The 25,560-nt window shown below is 34.2% G+C and overlaps 1 protein-coding gene across 1 annotated transcript in view; it reads right to left on the bottom strand.

Moving 5' to 3' along the window:
- Positions 1 to 25,560, bottom strand: part of Malrd1 (MAM and LDL receptor class A domain containing 1) — a 656,113-nt gene that overhangs the window by 246,725 nt on the left and 383,828 nt on the right. Inside the window, exon 29 of the mRNA XM_077802928.1 lies at positions 9,583 to 9,766. Within this exon, the coding sequence (XP_077659054.1) occupies positions 9,583 to 9,766 (184 nt within the window). The remainder of the gene's footprint in view (positions 1 to 9,582; positions 9,767 to 25,560) is intronic.

Raw genomic sequence — 25,560 nt, 5'->3', positions numbered from 1 at the left:
GACATCTTCAAATTGTAGACCTTTTAACATTAAAATGCTAATTTTCTCAATTATTGAAGGATAAAGCAGTATCTGCTATTTTCTAGGTATATAACAAATGGTTTACTTGAATTTGATATTAAAGTAATTAGATCCATCCATGGCTTTGATTTTTTAATTTAAAATAGCTGATGAAAGATATAATAAACTCAATCACATACTCCTTTTGTTTAATAAATGGCACTGGGCCAGGAATAAGAACTATTCCCTGATTGTACAAGAAGTAAATACTGTGTCTGAAGGCATGGGGAAGAGCAATGAGCTCGGGTTGACCATATCAATGAGGCCTCTCTCTTGAAACCTGTCTCAAATCAAGGCCAGCAGGAAAGGAAAGTGAGGGTTTGGCCTGGCAATGACAGGAAGTACAGGGTTAATTCCCTATGGACTACCTTCACCTCTTAGTGTGGAATTTTGTTCCTGATTAACCTTATTCACCCTGAGTACTTTCCTCACAAGGATGGGACCAAGAATGCCAGATGCCCTTTCTTATCATTTAGAATCTAAAGTAAATATACTCCCTCCTATACCTTTAGGTTGAATAAACCTACAAAGGATTAATAGCTTGGTTTTCATTTCCTTTCTGTCTTTATGTAAGCGAATACAAACCTTAGGGTGTAGCCTTAAGCACAATAATGTACTTGCCACCAAGGTTACAACCTCATGTCAAATATAACTCTCTCTACATAGAATTACTCTATAATAGCTCTAAGTGATGTCCTTCTACATCAGAGATTGTACTGTGTATTAGTTAGGATGGAATATATTGTATCACACATAAAAATAAACCACAAAGATTTAAAAAAGTGTGTGTGTGTGTGTGTGTGTGTGTGTGTGTGTGTGACTCAGCGATACATTATCCAGAACAAGTTGGCATAGGGAGACTCTTCTATGCACACTGAGGAGGAATGGTCAGATGCAGATGTACCATCTGGAACAAGAGGCTTCTTGTAATACACAAGGGGAGACCTGGAGAGATTTGTTTTTGTATTTGCAATAAGACAATTCTATAGCCAAGGGATTTGCACGCTAGATTTTTCATGCTTCAAACTGGAAGTGATATATGTTGTTTCTCACAGCACACTGGCCAAGACTTATTCACATGAACTCATTTAAATGAAGAAAAGATATGAGGGAAAATATGCATATTTTGACAACAGGAAATATCTCTGCCACATACGGCAGCAAGCTAAAAGCAATGCAGTATTTGTTAATAAATCAATGACAATGATATTACCATTTGTCATTTTTGATAAAAAAAAATCACAATTTTATTTTTTTTAGTACTAGGGGTGAAACCCAAGGGCACTTAACCACTGAGCCACATCCCCAGGCCTTTTTTGTAATTTATTTGGAGACAGGGTCTCACTGAGTTGCTTAGTTTTTTGCTGAGGGTGGCTTTGAACTTGCAATCCTCCTGCCTCAGCCTCCCAAACTGCTGGGATCACAGGCATGCACCACTGTACCTGGCAAGAATTTTTGAATCAATAAAAATCAGTTGCTTTCATGGACAAAAAAAAATTACTAATGTTTTCATCAACATATACCATCTATTGGTTAGTGACCATGACCATGAAGAGTCACTATTCAAACCACACAACATATATTGACTTGTTAAATCCTTATAAAATATATATGAGCTTACATTCGAGCATGCTATTGATATAAATATGTACATTTAACAAGAAAATATAATCAGGATATGTTAATTTTAACAGAATCTTTTTAAACATGACTTTGCCACTTTTTATCCATAAAAGATTTACAAAAATGTAGTTACTTTGAATAAAACTATTTTTTTTCACTTGAGAAGCATTGGGCATTTCAAATAGCCAACAAGTAAAGCTTAATTCAAAGCAGCAGGTTTAATTTAAAGATAGGAATTGGCTCTGACATAAAGAGTAAATTTTTAAAATTTTATCAATTCAGGCAGAAAATTTTTGCTCTAGGTACAAAAGTACAGTGCTGGGTACTAAGAAACCTAGAATAAAAATAGCCCTATGTCATCAGGTACAGAAAGAAACTGTTATGACTTGGATCTGGTTCAAGTTTTATAACACTTATAGATAAGGTTTATTTTCTTTCCCCTCCTTCCTCTTAAAAGTTTTCCTGAATCCAAAACAAAAAAAAATTTAGAACAATAACAATTTCTTGAATATTAAAAAAATTTTAAATAAGATTTACGATGTTGTAAAATAACACTAATGACATACCTATGATCACCTATTTACATTCAATGGCCTTTGAAAAATAATTGACAAACTAGGTATTTCAGGATATTTATCTACTGGATGTTCTTCTACACTTTGGCAAAGCACGTCCTGTTTCCCCAAGGATATAAAAAGGAGGGCTTCTTTCCCAGGTCCCTTAGCTGGGGCACAACTGCTGCACAAGCAGATGAGACTTTATCCATCTTGGACAGCTTCCCTGAGCAACGTGGGACCAGCTTACCACCAACTCTAGGCTGCTTCTTTGGTTCCTTGCTGCCTTATGTAAGGAATACATTTGTCTCACATAACTTGTCATGGGTGTTAGTATTCTGTTACACTGGACTCAGACAAGTTGGTAATTACTGTATGTTGAGTCTACTTTGCAGACATATTGGTGCTAGGTGGCTAATTTTAGCAAGTATTTATCAAGATTTTGGTAGTATCCTATGATACCATAGCTAAATATGGCTAGGTGTTTGTGCCACAAAGAATCAGCATGGAAACCAACAGAGCTCGTATTATTTAGTGTGACTTCTGGACATCTCACTTTTCCAGAGTTGTTGGGATTAAATTAAATTCACTGACAATAATGAGGATCATGATGATGCATATCATATCTAACATTTATTAGGTAGCAACCATGAAGAGTTACGGCTCAAAGCACATGGCATATATTAATTTTAAATCCTCATGATCACCCTATAAGGTAAGTTTTATTTTTATTCCCATAAATAAAATGAGGCACAGATGTGATGGGACTTGTTCAATCTTACACAGCGAGAAATGCCTTAGTACAGAGCAGGCATTTCTGATGGCATTTCTTCACAAGGAGAACCAAGGCTAGATGACCCCTTGTTCGCCTTAGCAATGTATTTCCCTCTCCTTGGTCCCTAGATCTGGATTGTTCTTCCCTGGGATATTTGCTTTCTCATTTTACTTAGGATTTTGTTCAAATGTGTAACTTTTTTTTTTAAGAGAAAGAAGAGAGAGAGAGAATTTTTAAATATTTATTTTTTTAGTTTTCGGTGGATACAACATCTTTATTTTATTTTTATGTGGTGCTGAGGATCCAACCCAGTGCCCCGCACATGCCAGGTGAGCGCGTTACCGCTTGAGCCACATCCCCAGCCCTCAAATGTGTAACTTTAAACTGTTTCTGACCACTCTTACCAAGATAGTAATTCTCTGTCACTTTCTTCCTATATCATTCAGGACATCTATCACCATTACATGGTGTAATATTACAAATTACTTTATCATCTGCATCTGCCACCAGAATGTAACTCCCTGTCCTGAATTTTCACACATAATACCAAGAGTTGAATATATATATATATATATATATATATATATATATATATATAGTCTATTAATCCATCTATCTGTCCATCCATCCATTTACCTATCCATCTATCCATCCATCCATCTTTCCTTCCATCAATCTATTTGCTAATTAATCATTTTTCTGCCCTTACAATATAAAGTGCTACACATTATTTAATCATTCACTATTAAAATATGTCACTTTTAGTTACTTCACTAGGGTAAGACTTTTATTGTTTTTTTCTACTTTTTGTTTCTTTTTCTCACACTTACTTTAAAAGAAAATCCTAAGCAATCTGAATGCAGCATTTGGAACACTCATAGGTTGAGGAGAAATATAGCTTTTCATCTTAACTAAGAAGGTAAGTTTTAAATTCAAACTCCACAGGGTTCTGTTTATACATTTATTTATTCTTGAACTTTATATAGGGCAATCACTGTTTTGTGATCTCCCAGGTTCAATTTGAATCCAGAGTGATTCTGCACTGAAATCATTACCATCATGCTACTATTTTTCACTCCAGATCAATTACTGTTTAAAGGACACTTAGGAGCCATACATACAGTTTTTTAAGAGGAAAAAATGAAAGATGTGAAATGGGCTATAATTAAAAAAAGATGTCTTTTCAAAGTAGGTGTGAAGACAATGCATTAGACATCTAAAATTATAATTATGCTGGATTCTTCATTCTCATTCTCAAGGTATTTCTTTTCATGTTTAGGATTATTTGCAGGGGAATATGATGTGGATTGCTACTTATGACTTTAAAAAGAAAGGCAGAATAGCTAACGTCTACTTAGCAGATTTTATTGACTTCTGGGCACATTTCTTATTCCCTAAATTATTTCTTCCTATTTCATGAATTGAAGTTGGTCATCATTCAGTTGAATTTCTCTATGTTCAGTAGAAAAGGCAATATCTTAGATAATTACTGAATCCTAACCTGAGTTCCCAGGTTTACCAGTACCTTGGAGGGAGTTTACAGAGGAGTCTTGGAAATAGAAAACCCAAGGATAACACAATACAGATGGGGGAAATGCCAGGAGTCAAGAAAGGGGCACTGAATAGGGAAGTGGAAAAATCCATGTAACCCAACCTTGTGGAGCACACACATTTCAGCCCTGCTGGGAGGAGCCATAAATGGTATATTGCAAAGAGTCTAGATAATCGAGAGATGGTGGTTGAACCTGTAAAACCCGAAAGAACCAAACAGAATCAGATCCTGAATGATAGTATAAAAAAGTTTTACTCCTAGAACAATGACAAGCCCTTCACTATTGTTCACATATTCTTCTTAGCTTACACTTTTAAGATGCTTACATGCATTCTTCAAAGCGCTTCCTAGAGAGTTAACAATTTAATTACCTCAAGAAGTCTAAGAAATAGAAGCATTATTATTACTGCTTTCTAAATGAGGAAAAAAAAAAAAGCAACCAGAAGATTATGGAACTTGGCTTTAAACCACAGTGCAGCTGGCACGTGTGTAAGCTAGGTTGATATCTAATGGTAGTATTTCAAATCTGGGCTCTTAACTACTGAAATAAATGCTACTTAGTATTAGCAGCAAAGCCAATAAGTATCAGGTAAATAATACTTGAATAAATAATATTCTGATTGAATAGCCATTTAAATTTAAAACTTTAATGACTACAAATATTTTATTGTTGTAGTCATCTTTTCCTTTCAATATAAAAGCTCTTCTCGCTTCTTTGTACTATAGAATGGTTCTTGCATTTTATAAAAATTTGTGTGCAATCCATTTTCAAACCAAATTGAAAAAAGTGCAATATCAAATTCATGTTTTGTCAATTATTTTTCTATGAATAAGATACTTTTTTTCCTTATTAGCTTGTTCAAAAAAGGAAGAGATGCTTTTTAGTGTGTTCTTGGACCAGAGAAAATGTCCATGTTTTTGCTTTAGTTATTCTTTTAGAAAGTAAAAACACAAAAACTGATAGTAAGTTTAAGATAGTACCATCATGTACTTAGAACGTTAAAAAATAAAAAATAAAAAGAAGTATATATAGCTTTATTTTGACCATTTACTAAATATTCTTTAATAAACTGAGCTGTAAGTTTATGAATAGGAAGTAAAGTACATCTATTAAACTGAAAAAAAGGGCTGGCATTATGGCTCAGCGGTAGAGTGCTCGCCTAGCACGTGTGAGGAGGCCCTGGGTTTGATCCTCAGCTCCACATAAAAATAAATAAATAAATAAAATAAAGATATTGTGTCCAACTACAACTAAAAAATAAATATTAAAAAACCTGAAAAAATGTTTTATTTGCAGGAAAATAGATAACCACTAAACATATATCATGCATATGTACATGTACATATATATGTATATATGTATGTGTGGCATGAACACATTATATCATATAGATTGTATATCATACATATTTCCTTACTTCCACTCAGAATTTTAATCTTGATGATTCGGAAATTTAAAATACATACATAGAGACCTCAGATTTAAGTCAGATTATCATGGAACAAGCACAGATTATTAAGAGAGTTCATGGGTCTAGACAGTTCCTGCCTCATAGACCTGAGGATCTATTCATTCTCCCAGTGGATAAAACCCTCCAACCACCTGGCTGTGTCTTCCAATGATTATCTGTTAGCTCCCTCCCCATGCTATGGCCTTTTTTCTTTAGGCACAAGTGGCACCCAGGTCTTGCTGCTGTTTGCAGGTTGTTCCCATTGATTTGTATCTCGGGCTTTAGAGGGGAGTATATAATTTTGTGTGTAGGTTTTTCCATGGCTGGTTGACTTTGTTAACCAGGTGCTCTGTTTTGATGTGAAGACTTGGGAAACACTAAAAGCTTTTCTGTCACTTTCATACCATCTATCAGAATTTACTCTCATTTTTTTTATTATTTTAAAGAGGTCCACTGATTTACAATTCATAATTAAGATGCCATTAAGTTCACCTATATAAAGCCATATAAAGTTTAACATTTAATGACTTTAGTGTATTTATGAAGTTGTGGAACAATCACTGCAAACAATATTATAATATTTTCATCTTCTTATAAAATAAACCTTATAAATCATTCTCTCAGCCATACATAATTTCTAATCTACTTTCTATTTATACATTTACATAATCTAGACATTTAATATATGATGTATTATCAATTGCATTTTTTCCCTGTGGTTTAGATGGAATATGGCAGAAATAAACATTATTTTTTTTAAGTTCTATATCTCAACTGGAGAATGGCAACAATTTCACAATAAATTTTATTATAACCTATTTATATATGATTTCAAATTAGTTTCCTAATAAAAGGCAATAAAGCAAGCTTTGAATATGTGATTCAGTAACTTTGCAATGTACCAAGAGTATTACAAGAACTTCACATGTATTAACATATTTAATGTTCACAGAAACCCTATGATGGGACTACCTGTTTATCATTATTAATTTTACTGATATGGAAACTGAGGCAAAGTGAAATGATGAAATTTCCCCAAGCTAAGTGGCAGAGCCAGATTCCACACCCAGGTATCTTGTTTCAAAGACTCCTTGTTCTTAACTATATGCTAAATGCCTCCCTGACTTATAGGTGTTCTGTCAAACACCATTCTCTTCTTCTAAACTGGCAACAGTGGAAAACAACTAAGGGTAGCATAGTCAAAGCTTCTTCCCATTGATCATCAGACATATGAGTGGTGTATATCTTAAAACTAGGGGATTTCCAATATCATTGGTTTGAGCTCCATTCATAGTTTCCAAATTTTCTCATAATACTTACAAATAATTAGTTCTACCTTAACTAAGAAATACTTCAAAAATACTCCTTATCATACTAAGCTATTAAAAACCAATGACTTTATTGGTCCATTCAATATTGATTGATCATATTCAACTGTGACAACATTAGTCTCTTTATTGAAAACATAGAAAGCATGTTAGACTTAAATATAATTTATCAATAACTATAAGACATTAAAATGTCACCCAATAAGATGAGTATTGGATTGAGGGGAATAAAATTACTTAGTGTTACATAAATTATCAAACGACTTTAAAACAGGGAAGGTAAAAAACAGTGCAAAGTTTTACATGAGCCAGGCAAAGCTGGAAAAATAACTCTCAGTTCCCTTCTGTCCTGAATCAACCCATCTAGGAAGCATTCTCCTTCCCTTGAGAGGAAGGAATTCTTGTTGAATAAAAGCTTCTTTCTTTCTTTCTAAAATCTTAGAAAAAAAACTTTTAAAGAATTTTTCCTCTTCAAGTTGCCAAAATCATTTATAGATTGAGTTACAAATTATAATAGAAAATCAACATATTACCAGGAAATTGACTAGGAAAGAATTTAAGAAGCACATTCTCATGTCTAAGATTCCTTTTTCATGATTATGTGTGCGGAACCACATTTCCTTTGACACTCTATCCCAAACAGCTTCCAGTTCAGATTTTGACTCCTGCATAGCAACAGATACTGAGCTATATGCTCTCTGGATCCTCAGGGGCACATGAATTAAGATCTTATGTAACATATACAAGGTAGCTGAGTAGCATCCACCTCTTCTGGAAAGGAGGGTGGGGGGTAAAATTTTAAAGGATTTATTTCTTGTGAAGCAGAAACCTTTGAAGCAGCACTGCTCATAAAAAGGACAGATGCTATAACATCACCAAAAACTAAAGTCGCATTTTTGAACTGCCTGAGTGAAAAGATATTTTAATACAATAAAATTAAACAGTATTCAGGTTTAGTTCTTCAGTCCCAGAGACTCGCCGCCAAGTGAATCAGTATAGCAAACCACAGAAGGCACATCCTTCATCGGCAGAATGTATCACACAGGACTATTTTGGAAATCAAATGAAATAATTCCCACTAAGGAACTCTGCAAACTATGAAATTGTACAAATGTATTCATAATTATTTTTGACTTTTTCTGGATTGTTTTATAAATAAAATCTAAGTGTAGTTATACTTCACATTTAAAAGTACGATAAAGGATAGCAAATTTTTTCAAGTTATTGTTTGTTCACATGCTGGAATATCATTTTTAAATCTCCTGAGCATAGTTTTCAACACAAGTTTTGCTTGAATTTATTTCTCAGCTTCTAATCTTTTTTACTGGCTCATTTTTCACTAATTTAAGCTTAAAAATAGATGAATAGATGTAACTCTTTTTTATTTTTATGTTTATTTTTTGGTCCCAGGGATTAAACCCAGTTATGCTTAACCACTGAGCCACATCCCCAGCCCTTTTTATTTTTTACTTTGAGATAGACTCTTAAATTACTTAGGGCCTTGCTGAGCTTGCTGAGGCTGCTTTGAATTTGCAATCCTCCTGCCTCAGCTTCCTGAGCCACTGATATTATAGGTGCACACTACCATGCCTTGTTGGGTGTAAATCTTAAACTTACATTTTACAGTGTGTTGAAAAAAAATTTAAAGAATACATCCATGTGTTAGGGGATAGTGTAGAAAGAAGAGGGGAGTCCTTTCTGTAACTGATGGAGAGGTATTGCTATCATCTGCATATTTATTTTCTCCTTAAATTTACATTTTGAACTCCTACCCTCCAAGATGATATTATTAGGAAGTAAAGCCTTTTTCAGGCAGTTTAGGTCATAGGAACTGAGCCTTCACTAATGGAATTAGTGTCTTTATAAAATAGGCCCAGCAAAGCTCATTTGCCCTTCCAGAATGTGAGGACACAACAAGAAAGTTGTGTAAGCCAAGAAACACACCCTTACATGTTATGGGATCTGCCAGCACCCCACCCCTCAACCATTCTGGGACATTCCAGCCTCCAGAACTGTGAGAAATAATTTTAATAATTTTCAGTTGCTGATAAGCCACCCAGCTTATGTTATGTTGTTACAGCCTGTCAAATGGACTAATATAGAGGTTAGCTCTTAACATGTGGTGCAACTTTACAATTATGAAGTTCTACCTGTGAAACAATTTGTGTGTGTATACAAAGTACACAACATAGCCTTTTATAACTGTGCTTCCAAATAGAAATGATCTCCAGAAACTTACCAGTTGTGCAGTTTGTAAATTCAATATCATCAATTGCAGCTCCTCCTCCCAGGTCCCTTGTCCTGGTACCTTGAAAGATAACTTCAAAGTTTCTCTGCTTTCCTAGCAGAATGACAGCTTTTTGCCACTGATTACCAGGGTTCTGCCTGCTTTCTTGCCATACTTCTGAGAGTCCTTTATCTGTCTGAAGTTAAAGAGGGAAATAATTAAAAACAACAATGACAGCATTAATAATAAATACCCAGTTATTTAGCACAAAACCAACTGACCAATGAAAATCCGAAAAACATTGGAACGCTGATAAAATGTCTTTAACATTGTTTATCATTTATGGTTAGTTCCCCCCAAAACAGTATTTGGTGCTAGGTCACTTTGATTTTAAGATAAATATATAAGGCCCTTGTCTGAAACTTGTAATCAAAATATTGGAACAGAGGGGAGCATTTAATGGAATAGCATCCAGAAAATCAAATGAGATGTTCCAACAGATTAATACTGTACCACTATGAAATATATAATTTACAGATACTTTGAAGAATATAAACCAAAAAGAAAAATAAATGTCTATGTGGTTCAAAAAGTTATAAGTTCATGGTTTCATGCTTTGAGAAAATTAATATTAATAAATATGAGTAATGTCTTGTTCTGTTGCAGGAGAAACAGATATTATGTCATATGATTCTTTCTCTGGGTGATAGAAAGTGTAACTATGTATCAATTAACTTAAAATTTACTTTATAAAACAATTATCAATTTATAGATGGAGCCTTCAGCATTTTTCTGAAAACAATGATGAATCTCTACACTCAGAGTCAAGTGACTTCTACATGGAAGGGGATGTGAAATTCACACTTAATTAATGGAATGTCATATCTTTATGGCAACTGAAGAGAAGTTCTTTTCAAGGTTAGTCTTTGATTCATAGTGATGTTTTAGTGATTTGGAATCAAAGAGATTATTAGTTAAATTAAAGATTAAAGTAGACGGGTTTGTCTGACACTTAGCAATATTAGAGGCATGAATATTGATGAAAGCCTATCTTAATTCATAAACTTTATCAACTTTCCCTCTGCATCTGCCTCCACAGTTACAAAACCACTCATCAGGTATACTAAGCCCCCAAATATTTTCAACAAATAACATCAAAAAAGAGGGTCATGTTTCCTTTCAATCAATAAAATATGAAACATTTGTTAAATCTTACAACTGGGCTTCTAGTAAAAGAAAACAATAGACTTAAATATTCACTATGAAAAGAAAATGAGGGTAAATGATTTTGGAAAACATCCATGAGGGTAAAATAGGATTCTTTTATATTTGCTATTGTTTTAATTTGGATATAACATCAACTCTTATGCCTATAACTACCAAGTATTCATCCAAATGTACAAAGGAGATTTATTTATTTATCCATCCATTTATTCAGCGAATATTTAATGCTCATATGTTGCTAGTTGCAGATTTATATACTTTGGGTAAAAAAATAGAGAATATAGGGAATCTATCCTGTGGAAGAATTAATCTAATATAGAATTTATAAAAAATATATTACTATGAAATTGTTCACACGTGTTCTCTCTCTCTCTCTCTCTCTCTCTCTCTCTCACACACACACACACACACACACCCGTCCTTAATGAAGAAAAAAATTTTGAATACTGCAAATTTTTGTCCCATTTACTTACCTACTTGATATGTGGATTTCAACTCATTTTGAATCAAGAAAGACAAAAATTTCTCCTTTTTAACCCGTGATTTTGCCACTAAAAAGTTATGTCTTATATTCATGTGAAGTTTATTTCTTTAGTGCTGCCAGAGATTGAACCCAGGGTCTCCTGCATGCTAGGCAAGTACTCTACCAATAAGCTACATCGTAACCCTTACGTAAATTTTAAATTGAAGACCTCAAGAAAAAAAATATAAAAGTGATTAAACACACTAATAATAGTAAAAAAAAATTGGAACAAATACCAAAATGGTTAAATTACAGAAAGTGGAGAAATGTTATGTATTCAGTTTCATGTTTTTCCAAACCTAGAATTGATTCCCCACACACAGTGTGTGTACTGTCTCTGTGCCTTCTACATTGTACATTTGCTTTTGTAGTCAAAGTGTTGGCCTTCATACTTTACACCATCCTTCCTTTTTGGTCATAGGAAGGAAAGCAACAAAAAGTACTAAAACATATAAAGCCAGTTCAAATACAAAGGCACATTAATAAATAGAACCACTTGCAACTTCAGTATCATGTTTAAAGAGAATATATAAATTTTTCACAAAGAATTAGTCCATTTCCCTGAAACCACTTAAGCAATCCTTCCTTTCTCCAATTTTATCTTTATCATAATACAGATGCTTATAGAGTTTCTATGTCAGTCTCTGTTCTAGTCATCCATCAGTATCATACCTACTCAGTTACTATATTTTCTTTTTTCTGGAAAGAGTTTAGTGGAGTTGCTTTTTCATGTTCCTCCTGGACATTACATGTAATTATATAAAAATCTAAGAAGGCTTTGAAAAGCAGAGAGAAGGTAGACCTCAAGTCTCAAAGAACCACAAGATGGTGAATTGTCAATATTTTCTTTTTTCCTCACATATCCCAGGTAAATTATTAAAAACTAGCAACCTGGGAACTCTAATAGGCACAGTTTTCTCTTTCTAGCCAAAGGACTAGGAAAGGACAAGTCTAATAAGAAAGGAAATACTTGGACAATAACTGTTCTATCACAACCAGACATCAGTGGAAAACCAATCTGATTTTCACCCATACACCAAAGGCTGAGCAGAGAAGCCTAGACTTCCATCCCTGTCAGGCTTTACCAGGATCCCCAAAATATCCCCCCAAGATATTCTCAAATAAAGGAAATCTAAGACATTCATCACAGTATTGTGGTCTTATCGTTTTGAAGCGCTTGCCATTTCTTTCTGCAATGGAACTCTGCCAAAAACAAGTCACACTTTCTTTGCTAATATTTATAGTCATTTTCTTTTCAATTTTTGTGGTGCCCAGGATTGAACCAAGGGTCTCATCCATGGTAAACACATGTTCTTCCATTGAGCCATATCCCTAGTCCCTACAGAAATTTTAATATTTGAAGAATCATTATACTCTTCTCAAATACTCCTTTAAATCTAATTTCTATGACATTCTAGAAAGGCCTAAACTATAGAAACTATAAAGAATTCAGGAGTGCCAGTGGTCTGGGGGAGATGGAAAGAGACTTCAATAGGAGAAGCACAGGGAAACATTTTATGAGAGAAAAACTTCTCTATATATTACACAGTAATAAATATAAGCCATTGGGCATTTATCAAAACTCATGTCACTTTACAACACAAAGACTAAACTGAGTGCATATGATTAGAAAAATAAAATCACTCAAAAATTTGAAATATCCCAGGAAAAAATGCAGAATTCGACAAATCAGTCTAAACAGTACAAAGGTGTGAAAAACCTCACTGAGGAGATGAGGGAATTAAATTTGAAAATGAGTAGAGCTTATAAAAATAAAAGGAAAAGGAACTGCACATAGGCTTTCTGGAAAGCTGCAAGAGTTCTGAAATACTCATGTTTAAAGTAAATATCTAAATTTTAAAGATGTATACTAGAACTGAAAAAATAATTACATTTCTGGAAGATAATGGGAGCCAGGTTTCCAGTGTTCCAGTGAAAGGTTACAGATAAGCTAAGGGAGGAGCCTAAAAATGACCCAGGTGGTAAGGGAGTGCGTTTGGAAATGGCATGATTTGATATTTAGATTAGTATAAACACGGACGGTTACATATAGAAATATTTATAGATACATGCATATACACAGAAATATATATCTACAGATTAGTAACCAGACACACACACACACACACACACACACACACACACACACACACAATTAGCTTAGAGGCTCTACAAGCAATCAGTCCTGACTTAGTGCTCAGATCTGGATTCTAAAACCAATTTCCAGTAAAAAGAACTGGGGCCCTTGGAGAAATAGCTGATTCTGAACTGGCTCAGGAAACACACAGAAACCTCAGCTAGAAGGTGAGCAACAGCTTAAATAAATACCGAAAATGACAGGGGGGTATGCAAAAGCAATAATAGAATTCAACTAAAAGAAGTCTCAGTGCCCAAAGAAAGAACTTGAACAACAAAATAAATAATGTATTATTGAATTACAATGTACAGTGTACAAGAAATACCAATGGATCCATACTGATATAAATAAATGGTTGAATAAATAAGTAATAGGAAGAACAGATAAACCCCCCTCACTGAAGGATTCTGAATAATTTGCATAAATACTCCAATGTTAAGCAGGTGGAGTGTAAATTGCCACTCCTTCAGTGTAGACTGCATGCAGTGACTCTCTTTTTTAAAGAGGACAACATGAAAAGGGAAGGGAAACCTGACACTATTTCAGGCCAGGTGATCAAGGTTGATATCACCAGTTATATCTCATTTTGGTAGCATGAGTCCTTGATAAGCTGTGAAAACAATGGCACCCCTGGGGTCTCACTCTCCCAAACATATTACCCAAATCCAGAGGGAAAAGCATCAGATTAAATACAATGAATGGAGAGTCTTCAAAATATCTGGTCAGTATTTCTCAAAACTGTCCACATTATCAAATGAGGAAAATCTGAGAAACTACCACAAACAAGCAGAGGCCAGGAAATACAAGTAATACAAGAGAAATAGGACAGTAGGGGCAAAATGAGGAAATCTGGATTAAAAAAAATAAACTTCAGTTGCTAATAATGTCCATTATTGACTTATTTATTGTGACTAAGGTATTGTTCTAATGTAAGATGTTGATAACAGGAAAAAAAGAGTATGGGTCAAAAACTGTTTTAAAAATCTATTAAATATTAAAAATCTTCTCTTATTACATGAGCATTTTATGCATTATGAATATTATATATGCAAATTATGTAATTCTCATAAGTAACAATTTATCAAATCAAATCTAAGAAAGTCAGAAAAAGTAAGTCGTATTTGACTTTTGCTCATTTTTAATGTAGCAGAATACACAGTTTCTTCTTCTTTAACATTTGGTGAGCAAGTTTTTTATTTTATTTTTATTTGTTCTTTTTACATATACATGATAGTAGAGTGTACTTTGACATGTTGTACATTCATGGAGCATAACTTGATCCAATTAGGATCCAATTCTTGTGGTGGTACATGATGTGGAGTTTCACTGGTTGTGTATACTGATTTCACTGGTTGTGTTATGACCAATTCATTCTACTGTCTTTCCTATTCCTATCCCTGCTCAGTTCCCTTCATTTCCCTTTGTCTAACCTAATGAACTTCTTATCTTCTTCTCCCTACCCTCCCTTGTTTTGGGTTAGCACATAGTTTCTCAATAATCCAATTAAGTAAAATTCTTTTGCATCTGCTATGTCCATGGATTGTATTTGCCATAATTTTTTAGTTCCGTAAATTGAAAAAAACATTATAGGAACAGAGAGTAGAATAAATCTAATGTAATTTTCCTATGTGCACATATGAAAATACCTTGTGCCCACTGACAAGAATGGAGTTCTAATTAGAGTAAGATGTATTCTATACTTGTTATAATTTTATCAAAATGAATTGTATTATCATGTATAACTAAGAAGAACCAATAAAAAAAGAAATTTCAGTACATTTAAATAAACATAATGCTCACAAAATATTAAGCATGTAAATGATATCAAAGAAGATTCAATGCCATACAAGAATCTTTTTAAATCTAACAACAAAAGAAAATCATTTCATAAGTGTTTCAACAGAATCATTGCATAGGCCCCAGTCTTATTTCCTGTTAAAGGAAAGACTAGAATGTAGAATATTTCAAGCCACATAGATGGTTTTACTGACATTAAAATCCTTCACATTTAAAATAAAATATATTTAAAATATCTTTTAAGAAATGGAAAAGAATGGATAAAATTTTGAATATCTGTATCTAGCAAATATGTGTGTGTTTGTATTCCTTTAAGTCATCTAAACTATTAAGTATCTGAAAAAGAGTGAGTACCCATAATAAAAAATGTTTATTCCTTAAATTGCAAATATATCAAAAGTTAATTTATATATGCTAATGCTATTTTTATTCTCAAAAAGTGAAAACAAGTATAGATTATTTAAAATTTGCATAAGATCTCTTACTCAAAACTCTCTTATAAACAGCTAATATAATTAGAAGACAATCTGAAGTCAGTGGCTCTGGTTTTTACAGGAAATTTTCTACCTTAAAAGAATAATTTAGAGGGTTAAACAAATTTACTCACTGGGTAGATATTTGCAATTATAGACATTTTAAAAAATATTTTACATGTGTTGTCAAATTATTTTAAACAGGCAGTAGACCCTCACTTGTTTGATAGAATAGCATTCCTTTAAATTTAAAACATTTATTTCTTGACAATTTTCTTTGAAGATTCAGGCAACTAAAATGGGACCCTCAGGTGACTTCGGCAGTTTAATGCAAAGCATTATAAAGATGAGTGAAACTGAAGTTATACAAATCAGTTTTTGTAATCACTTTCATTTTTTTTTTACTATACTAATTTTTGTTTCCCAGGATTTCAAACTACAGAATCATAAACTCTCACATTCTATAATAGAAAATTTAGCTTGTTTCCATTCATACAAACACACACATGACATAAAGGCCCCTATATACAAGTATATGTTTGTTTTTGTAATATCACAGCTAGCAAAAGCCCTTCAAAGTTGCTCCTTTGGGATTAAAGCTACATTTTTTCAGAGATCTGTTTTGTTTTGTTTGGGTTCTGGGGATTGAACCCAGGGGCACTTAACCCCTATACCACATTCCCAGCCTGTTTTATATTTTGTTTAGGGACAGGGTCTTGCTAAGTTGCTGAGGAACTTGCAATCCTCCTGCCTCAGCCTCCAAGCCACTGGGATTACATGCACGTGCTACCATGCCCTGCAAAAGCCACATTCTTAATATGTTGTAAAGAGATTCTCATGCTGCTGGTCACATCTGTCCACAAAGCAGTCATGATATCCTCAAGCACAACTCATTTGATCTTTTCCATTCTCCACACAGTTGTTCATTTTTTTCCCTCATGTCTATACGGTAACATAAACCATATTCCTGACTAGAAGTCAATAACACAACATCTGAAAACTCTTTAGGTATTCAAACATAGCTAATGAAGTTAAATCATTTTTCTTCTATGATGGCCTGAAGTGAATAGTCACATATATTGGGTCTGCACCTCAAGGGTTCCACAGTATCTCTGATCCATGGCCATTTTCTCATACACTAAATATATCATCAAGATATTCTTCAAACAGGAACATGAGGGCACTGATAGGCCATCTGGTAGAGTAGCTGTGGCATGGACCCATCTTTGTAGAGGTAGTGTGAATTACACCTAAACAAGTAGTGTGCATGTTCAATTAGCACTATCCTTGATGTGCCTATTGAACAAAATTGGTCAATCAAGTGATCTTATGAAATTAATGCTCATAATATAACTGAAGAATGCCAATGATTAATAAGCAGATAGCACAATCTCAGGTTAAAGGGGCTCAGAGGCCTCTTCTCAACCTCATTTCATACCAGGCTTCTCTTTATTTTTCCTGCTTCTGTTATACCCACCCTCCCTTAGTCCTTCAATGGCCAAACTCCCTCCCATCTCAGAAAATTTATAAGGAATGCTTTTTCTTTTTCTCCATTCCAACCCAGTCAAATTGTCACTTCTTCCTGGCAGTCCTCATGGACACCCTCAACAAGAGCCCCTGCCACACACTCTCAGAGCATAGTGTACTTCTTAACAGCACTAACCACAGTTCCTATTTTTTATAATAGTGCTTTACATATAGGAGATGCTCAACAAATTACTGCAAATGAAATAAATTCCTCTACAAATACACACTCATGTGAAGAGGAACAGGACTGCATTACATAACTGAGTGTTGGAGAATGATGTGCAATTGTATTAGTATAGAAGAACTAGACTAGCTGGGTTTTTTTCCCCAAAAAACTGTGGACAAGGGCTTTAGGATTAGTCTGGGGAGAAAGAGAAGACACAGCATGAATGCACTTACTGGAATAACAGCAAAGTGGAATTTAAGGACTGGATTTTTCCATTTCAATGTCACCTTGAGAAAACATTTCAGAAGTTTCGATGGTTTCTGTTCTCATATGGAACTGATTTGCTTTCATTTTTACAGCAACTTTCACTTTTCACTTTCCAAAACTGTATTAATTGTCTTTCTTCCCACCACAGTGTAAAGTCCCTGGGGACACATGAGGAATAGAGCCTTCTCAACCTTATTCACCTCTGGATCTTGTATGCTTAAAAGACAGCTTGGCTGAGTACAGACACTGAACATTCATTTGTTTAATGAATGCAAGTATATTTAATCTAAACTGAGTGAACTAAGGTGTTGAATAGACTTGTTACCATTGGCTGAAAGTTGATTAAAAAATTCCCTAAATGACTACAGGATCTTAGATTCTGTCTGTGCTAATGGTAAAAACTAATTTTAATGGGGTTATATTACATAACCAAATTTCACACATGTTGAATTAACATTTTAAAACTCACCAAAAGGTATTTTTTCTACCAGTGAGTTATTATAATCATATAGGTAAGTTTCCTAGCATCTAGTCTAGTTGATCTAAATCTTTGATGATATAAAAAGTAGTGAGATTGTGTGAAATACTGAATAGGTCATGGAGCTTATTGTTCTCACAAAGTAACTTTCAGTGTGACTCTTGCAAGGTCTTTGCTACACTCTGTATAGAAAAGGCTCACTAACCCAATTAAGATCCCTCTCTATGATATTCAAGACGATTTTCTACTTAGGGGTTGATGGCCGATTTCCACTGTCTTTCACAGTACATTTGGTTTCTGAAGGAGAAAAAAAATCATATGGTCGAACATAGAAGAAAAATGGGAAAAAATAAAAGTAGAAAGTCCTTAGAAAGCACCTGACAGGAAGAATAATAAGAAAAGGCAGCAATGTCAAAAGCAAGATGTCAGTTATGAATGATTCTACCTGTCTCATGGCATTCAGTAGTTCATGAAGGTTGATAACCATTCAGTGCAAACAGAACAGCATTTTACAACAAAATTACTGGATAAAACTCAGCTCACTTGTTTTCCTCAAAGGGTGGAAAATAATGAAAGAGAAAATAAAATCAACGTATGGATGGGAAAGGGCAATCTTTCAATCTCAATAAATGAACAACAATCTTCAAGCTAATATACTTGTACAAAATTATTTTCCCAAAGGAACAACTGTGTACATTGTTTATGAAGCATAAATGAAAATCTTTCAGCAAGTATTAAAAATTAAGTTCTCAATATTAAACCTTATGAAAACCAACACTAAAAGTAGACATAGAATAAGATGTATAAAGGTATGTGTACTCGGCAAAGTATATATTATGTATGTGTAAGAAATATCTTGATTGAATAAATCAGTGGATTCACCAAAATAGAAATTCTGTTTTGTATTTTATTAACAATAGACAAGTCAAAATGTCTAAAATTGACTAAAGACTACAAATAGTCTCATGTCCATTTTGTTGGACTTGATATCAAGTGAGTTTACAATTTTCAAAAAAAAATAGACATTTTTCAATATTGAATTGATGTATGGGGGCAGGGGTTGTGAACTGTGGGTCCTAATACATAGCATGTGATGGTTTAAAGAGATAATACAGGTAAAAGATTTCAGATATCATATGGACATGGGACCAAAAGCTCTTATGAAGTTGCTAATGGTTATGATATTGATGGAGAAGAAGAGGCACAGATAAGGAGACTCAGGAGAATTTGGGGTTACCATGAGAAAAAAAAACAATATTAGCAATTTGAGAAATAAAATGGCAGAAGGTCTCATTCAGAGGTTAGAATTTGAGAGATAAAAAACTCAGAACCGGAGAGATTTCAGGTGAAGATATGTTTCTGAGGTAGTTGCAGAGACGTGGTGGTTAAAGAGAAGAAAATGGAGAAAGTCAGGCAAGCATATGTAGGAGCTTTATAAAGAAGGAATAACTTTGATAAAATTAACCAAACATGGAACATGCAGTAAAGGCTAGAAAAGCTTTGGAGATCAACCATTTGCCTCTTAATAACCAACACCCCATCTCCTTTCCCACAGCAAGAAATAAATGTTGGCAGTAGGGGACAGTGAGAGTGGGTCCAACTGTTCTTTACTCTGTCCACAAGGTGGGGTGGTTGACCTAAATCAGTTGACTTGCTCAAAGCTGGACAGGTGAAGAGAAAGAGGCGTACAGTTCCTGATTCTTGTAATTCAGGAAATAACCACAAGTAAAATGTGATGGTTGGTCTGCTGCTATGCTAATGTATAACTACATGTAGCATTTGTACATTCCTTATTGGGATGAGTTTCTTCATGGCAAATGTCATGTCTCATTTCAGTCTTTCTTTATCAAAGATGCCTGATACAGTATCCTATGTAGAGGATGCTCAATAAACTAAGTTATTAAAACTTTTTAGTTTTCCTATGTATATGTCCTATATATAAGTTATAATAACCCTAACATGATAATAACTGTAATTTTATTAAGGTTTTAGGTACAGTCTATGCGATGTTAATATCAACCCTGAAATTTATGTTATTAATCCCTTTTACAAATAAGAAAACACAAGCTCTGAGTAGTTAGAAAGCTTGAGACTGAGAACATATAGTAGGAAATGTAAAGTAGAACAGAGACACAGATTTATCTGAATCTGATACCCATGTTGCCACCCTTACCTAGAACTGAGAGCTATATGGAAAAACACCATCTACAAAACAGGTCTCAAGTCTCTGCTAGAACAATTGTAATATGGATTGATCTTTAAGGAGCAATAACAACATTCATTTTATCATTTATAATGTAGACATTTTAACTGCTGAAATGCCACAGTAAGAATAAAAATTAAAATTTCAATTTGGTTTAGCCTCTCAATTTATTATGCATATAAAAATTGTGAAAGCCAGGCTCATTAAGGTTTAATATAATAAAGGAGCTCTGTTCAAGGCTTGGGCAATAGTGCTAAGACTCAAATGCTCATGAATAATGGAAGCAATTATCAATGTATGGTAAGATATTCACGATGGACAAGAATACTATACAGAAAGAAAAACTTTTATATTTTATTTATTCATGTCCTTGTATCAAGGATTAAAAATAGAGATACTGGAGAATAACAAGATAAAAGTAAGTGATAACACTTCCTAAGCAAAGTTCATGTGGTAAAAATAAGTGAATCTTAGGACTATACCAGGACTTAGATATTGGCCACAGACATTCTTCATGGTCACATTCATTAGTTAAAAGAAACTGCAAATATACACACTCATGCACACTTACATATATAAATGTGCATAATTGAAAGGAAAGTAATCTGAAGTATTAGAACCACTTAAAAGGGTAAAAAGAATACAGAATTCTCTCCATATACTTGAGATGCAAGAGTTCCTTCGCATTTATCAAAGACTGACAATTCCAAAACTGCATGTGGGCTTAGCAGGAAAGAATGTCATGACAAATTAGTGATGTATTTCATGAGAACTGGCTGGGAGACCGTGCTTTTTATAGGTATCTCCCATCCTTTCAACTCTATGGTAAGTGATAAATGAACTAAACTTTTTCACCACTTTCAAACTTGACTCATCAATATTTACTTCATTTTGAGCTCAATGGAGTATCCTCAAAATAACCCAGCTCTCCACTAATTTGACATGTCATTCACCACCCTGAGCCTCTTTTTGCTCATCAGAGGCAATGACAAGTGCCAAATTTACTTTTCAGGCTTTGGTGAGCATTGGGGATCAAGTGTTTAAAGCTTTTCACATGATGCCTGGCATATAGAAGGCATTTATGTTTTACCAATAGGTGTTCATACATGAACATTTATTAGGATTTTGAACAAATTAAAAATTTATTACTAAAATATAAATCATAATTGTTTAAAAATATCATCCCACCCTATTTTCTTGAGAAATACTTTGAGAGACAAGATGAAGAAAAGGGAAACCAAGAAAAAATTATATTCATTATTTATTTTTCTCATGGATTTGATAAATGCTTTGGGATTTGGGCAGGAAGTAAGACTCATAAATGAGTTGGTAGCCTCTGGTTCAAAGTGGACCCCAGGGATAAATATTTACCCTGCAATTGCCCTATTCCATATTGCCCTGGACCAAGAATTTTCCACATTAAACCCATTTGTGCTACCAAGAAATGGAAATCTTTCCCCTCTTGCTATGCTTTCTAGTTCTAACCATCTCAGCAGAAAGCTCAGATCCTTACACAACAAAGAGAATAGGCACAGTGTCATTCACCCAAGTTTCGCCCTTGAGGTTCACCAGGAACCACCACATCCTTCCTCCAATCTACCCTAGTTGTCTTCAGTTTAAATAAATAAACAGGTATATATGGATACATGTGTAGACCTGTGCAAGCATGTACACACTCATGCACATACAACAATGACCCGTTCAATGCTACTATTTCTTGACAGTCACCAGAAGCCATTTTTTCCCCAATAGGAATGACACATTAATGATGAAGGAAAAGGGGGAAATCATGAGTAATGTGTTAAGATTAAACTGAAATAAGATGTCAAAAGAAATAGCCCAAACTCTATTATTAAGGCCAAGATAGAAAAGACTGATTTTTGAAGGCTAATAAAAAGGGTTCAGGTTTACTTTTCACATTGTCATTTAATAGCTGTTAAGGGCACATCAGACTCTCTTGGAAACCAACTCTGGCATATGAAAAGATGGAGAAGAGAAAACCCCAGACATTGTTTAATGATGTAATTTGAAACTATAATAATTGAAAAGGAAAATCCCAAAATAACTCAGATCAAACCATTGATAAGGCTTTGGGAAAGTGGTCACTCTGTTTTGATCCTACCCGCTCTGCTTTGTATCATTTTTCCTTATATTTCACTCTTTGGTTCTCTTGACATTCAGTTTTAAAGAGCTACCATTCTGTCAGCTAGAGACTCACAATTTTCTGGTACCTGATGTTAATCTGGTTGTGGGTATCTGCTGCCAAGCAAACTCAGGTCAGAGTTTTATTGATTTTGGACACAAGCCATTCCAAGACTTGGAGAGAAAAAACTAATGCGATTTTTTAGAGCAAATTTTAATATTTAATGCCAAACACAATTGGAAGACTTTCTGAATTCCAGATTAGGTAATATCGGATTGTCCATTTCACAAAAGCAACACATTTTTATGAACAGCTCATTGTAGCTTTGAAAATTATTTTAGCTCTGGTTTTTGAAATATAGCTATAAAGAGGCAGATCTCATTGTAATGTATGCTTTGTATAGGAAAGTCAGTAATGTTTCCTTTATATTATAGTTTTATAATTGAAATTAGTTAAGAATACCTTAAGGGATAATTGGCATCAGTCTGGAAACACTGGCTAGACTCTTGGTTCAATTCATTTAATTAAATATATATTCAAATAAATTCTGTTTTTTTTTAAATTTAGACTATGAATTCCTTATCAATCTCCTCTTTTATTGGTTTCATTTATATTTTTATATGCCATCCCTGTGAGATTAACATCTGACATGAATGATCCATATGACATCACCTCATTTTGTTGTTAGATTCCACCCAGCCTCTTCCTATGTCAACTGCTCGTTGTGGGGATGGCTGTCCTTATGCTGACAGACATCAGGCTCCCCGCTGCATCCTGGCCTTCACAAGCAGCAGAAGGAAGTGCTCCGGGGTAACATGAGGCTGCCAATTACACAAGTCTCCTTTCAGCTTTGTTAATAGTAAGGCATTGGGCATCATGTGTGGAGGAACACACAACCTTCCTGCCAGGGTTTCAATCCCTTGCTTTCTCCTCCGTCTATTTATGGCACCTGAATGGGTTGCCTGATTTATTTACACACATGATGCCCTGCCATTGGGGTCCTCAACAGATACTCAAAGTACCACCTGCACTATGGCTTCCTACACACAGGGTGACTTGTGGCTAAAAGTATTTAGTTCAAGTCTTGCCATCATTGCCTAGAAGGCTCAGTTGTGGCTTTTAGTTGTGTGTGTGTGTGTTTTCTATATCATATTATAGTCTATCATTCTTAAACTTGGTTTTTTGGATTAAAACAAATCATCTTATCCACAGCATAATTAATCCTTATTATATTTGCCCAGAGAGAAGTAATAACTTTATGTCCCCAGAGAGATAATTTTTAAGTAAAATTTAGCAAATAGAATTGTGTTTTACTAAGGAATGGTAAGTGTATACAATACTCTAGATTTATGCTTTGCAGGAATAACATAAACATTTACAACCCATAAAATCTTTGATGTAATACTTTGCTTAACCTTCTTATAACAATTACTGGCTTCCTCAAACTTCCCTAAGTATGAGCACATTTCATTTTTTTGGTTGATTTCAGTCTCAATTCTAAGGGGCGTTTTCCATCATGGCACTGAGACTCAGGCAACCACAAGTCCATGGTGAGCACTGTAGGAACCTGAGAAGCTCAAAGGGGACTTCATTGCTTAGAACAGCAGTTATGATACTACAACTACTTACTGATGGCATTGCCCTAAAATAAGACAGAGAGAGAACAGATCCAAAGTACTTCCCATGGGATGCACTAGAAGCACAAAAGTGAAGAATAAAAATGATATCATTATTTGCACTTTGAATTCTCCCTTGAAATTTCCAGTCTAACTTGTGAAGTTTCATAAACATTTCACATTGAAAGAAAAATGAAAATTCACATGAAATAAACTTCAGGAATGAATTCTACAGGGAAAGCAAAATCCAACTTAGAAAATTGTATAATGTAGTAATTATTTCACATTGTTCTGCTAAACCCTGGATCCAGAATATTCTACATCTTATGGTTAAGTATAAAAAATGGAAGTCTCCTTTGTTCAGTTTTACTCTAAATTCCAGTATCTTGAGCCAGAAAGCAATTACTACTTTATGCACAAATAATATGGAATATAAATTATCTTTGTTGTTCTTAAATCTTCTTTAATATTTTATCTAATTAGTCTTCAGGTTTTTATGACTCCTTCCAAAATTGTTTGTCTTCTTGATGCTATACACTGCTGTTTATTTTCTGTGTGTGACATTTGTAATATTTAAAAAAACATTTATCTTGCCAATTTCTTGGTTATTGCTTTGTTTGAAATTCATTTATCACTCATTGATTACTGGGTTCTGGCATAAAGGTATTTTATTGATCATAAAGTTGGAAAGATATTGCACAGTGGCATTCCATCTCAAGGCTTCAGAGTCAGTTTTACTAAACAGTATTAGTACCAACATAAAGACAGGAAATAAGACTATATAAATGGAACAGAGTACATTTAGAAGCAGTGTGACTTTTCTAAAGGTTCAACAAATGGGTTTTCTTTCTCAAAATTCTTTCCTCAAAGAAATATTGTTTTTCTGCACCAGCACCTTCCTCAGTCTTCCAGAGGATTTTGTTCATTATGGGGATCATTCACTATCCTTTGTTGTATTTTAATTATTTTTTGTTGCATCATCAAAGGCAACTGGCTACAGATGGGCTCAGTCATCTGCTCCTTGCATTCTTCTTCTTGGCACCCACCTACTAACTTTGGCTCTGATCTTTGAAATCCCTGTACCTAAGCCAAGCCTTCAAAATGTCTTTCAAGTGGAGGGCTTTAACCCTGTAGTTGCTAAAGTGGGGAAAAAAAGCATTAGCAGTCTGTCTTTGAAGACTAGACAGAGGGAAAAATGATGGATTGCCAAAACCTCTTTTGTGAACTACTGACAATCCAACAGTCTGATAGTGGAAGCCTGTGCGCGCATGCATGCACACACACCCACACACAAAATAGTTTTAATCATATCAGTGTGACTAGAATATATAGGATATGTTGGCCACAGTAGCAGTTAATCATTTGTTGTGTTTGGTCAAATTTAAAATAATAAAATGAGTTTATTATACCCATCAGCATGTGGAGTTTTTAACATT

The sequence above is a fragment of the Urocitellus parryii genome, chromosome 9 (genome assembly GCF_045843805.1).
Source record: "Urocitellus parryii isolate mUroPar1 chromosome 9, mUroPar1.hap1, whole genome shotgun sequence".
NCBI classification, from domain to species: Eukaryota; Metazoa; Chordata; class Mammalia; order Rodentia; family Sciuridae; genus Urocitellus; species Urocitellus parryii.
This window is presented reverse-complemented; position numbering and strand designations above follow the sequence as displayed.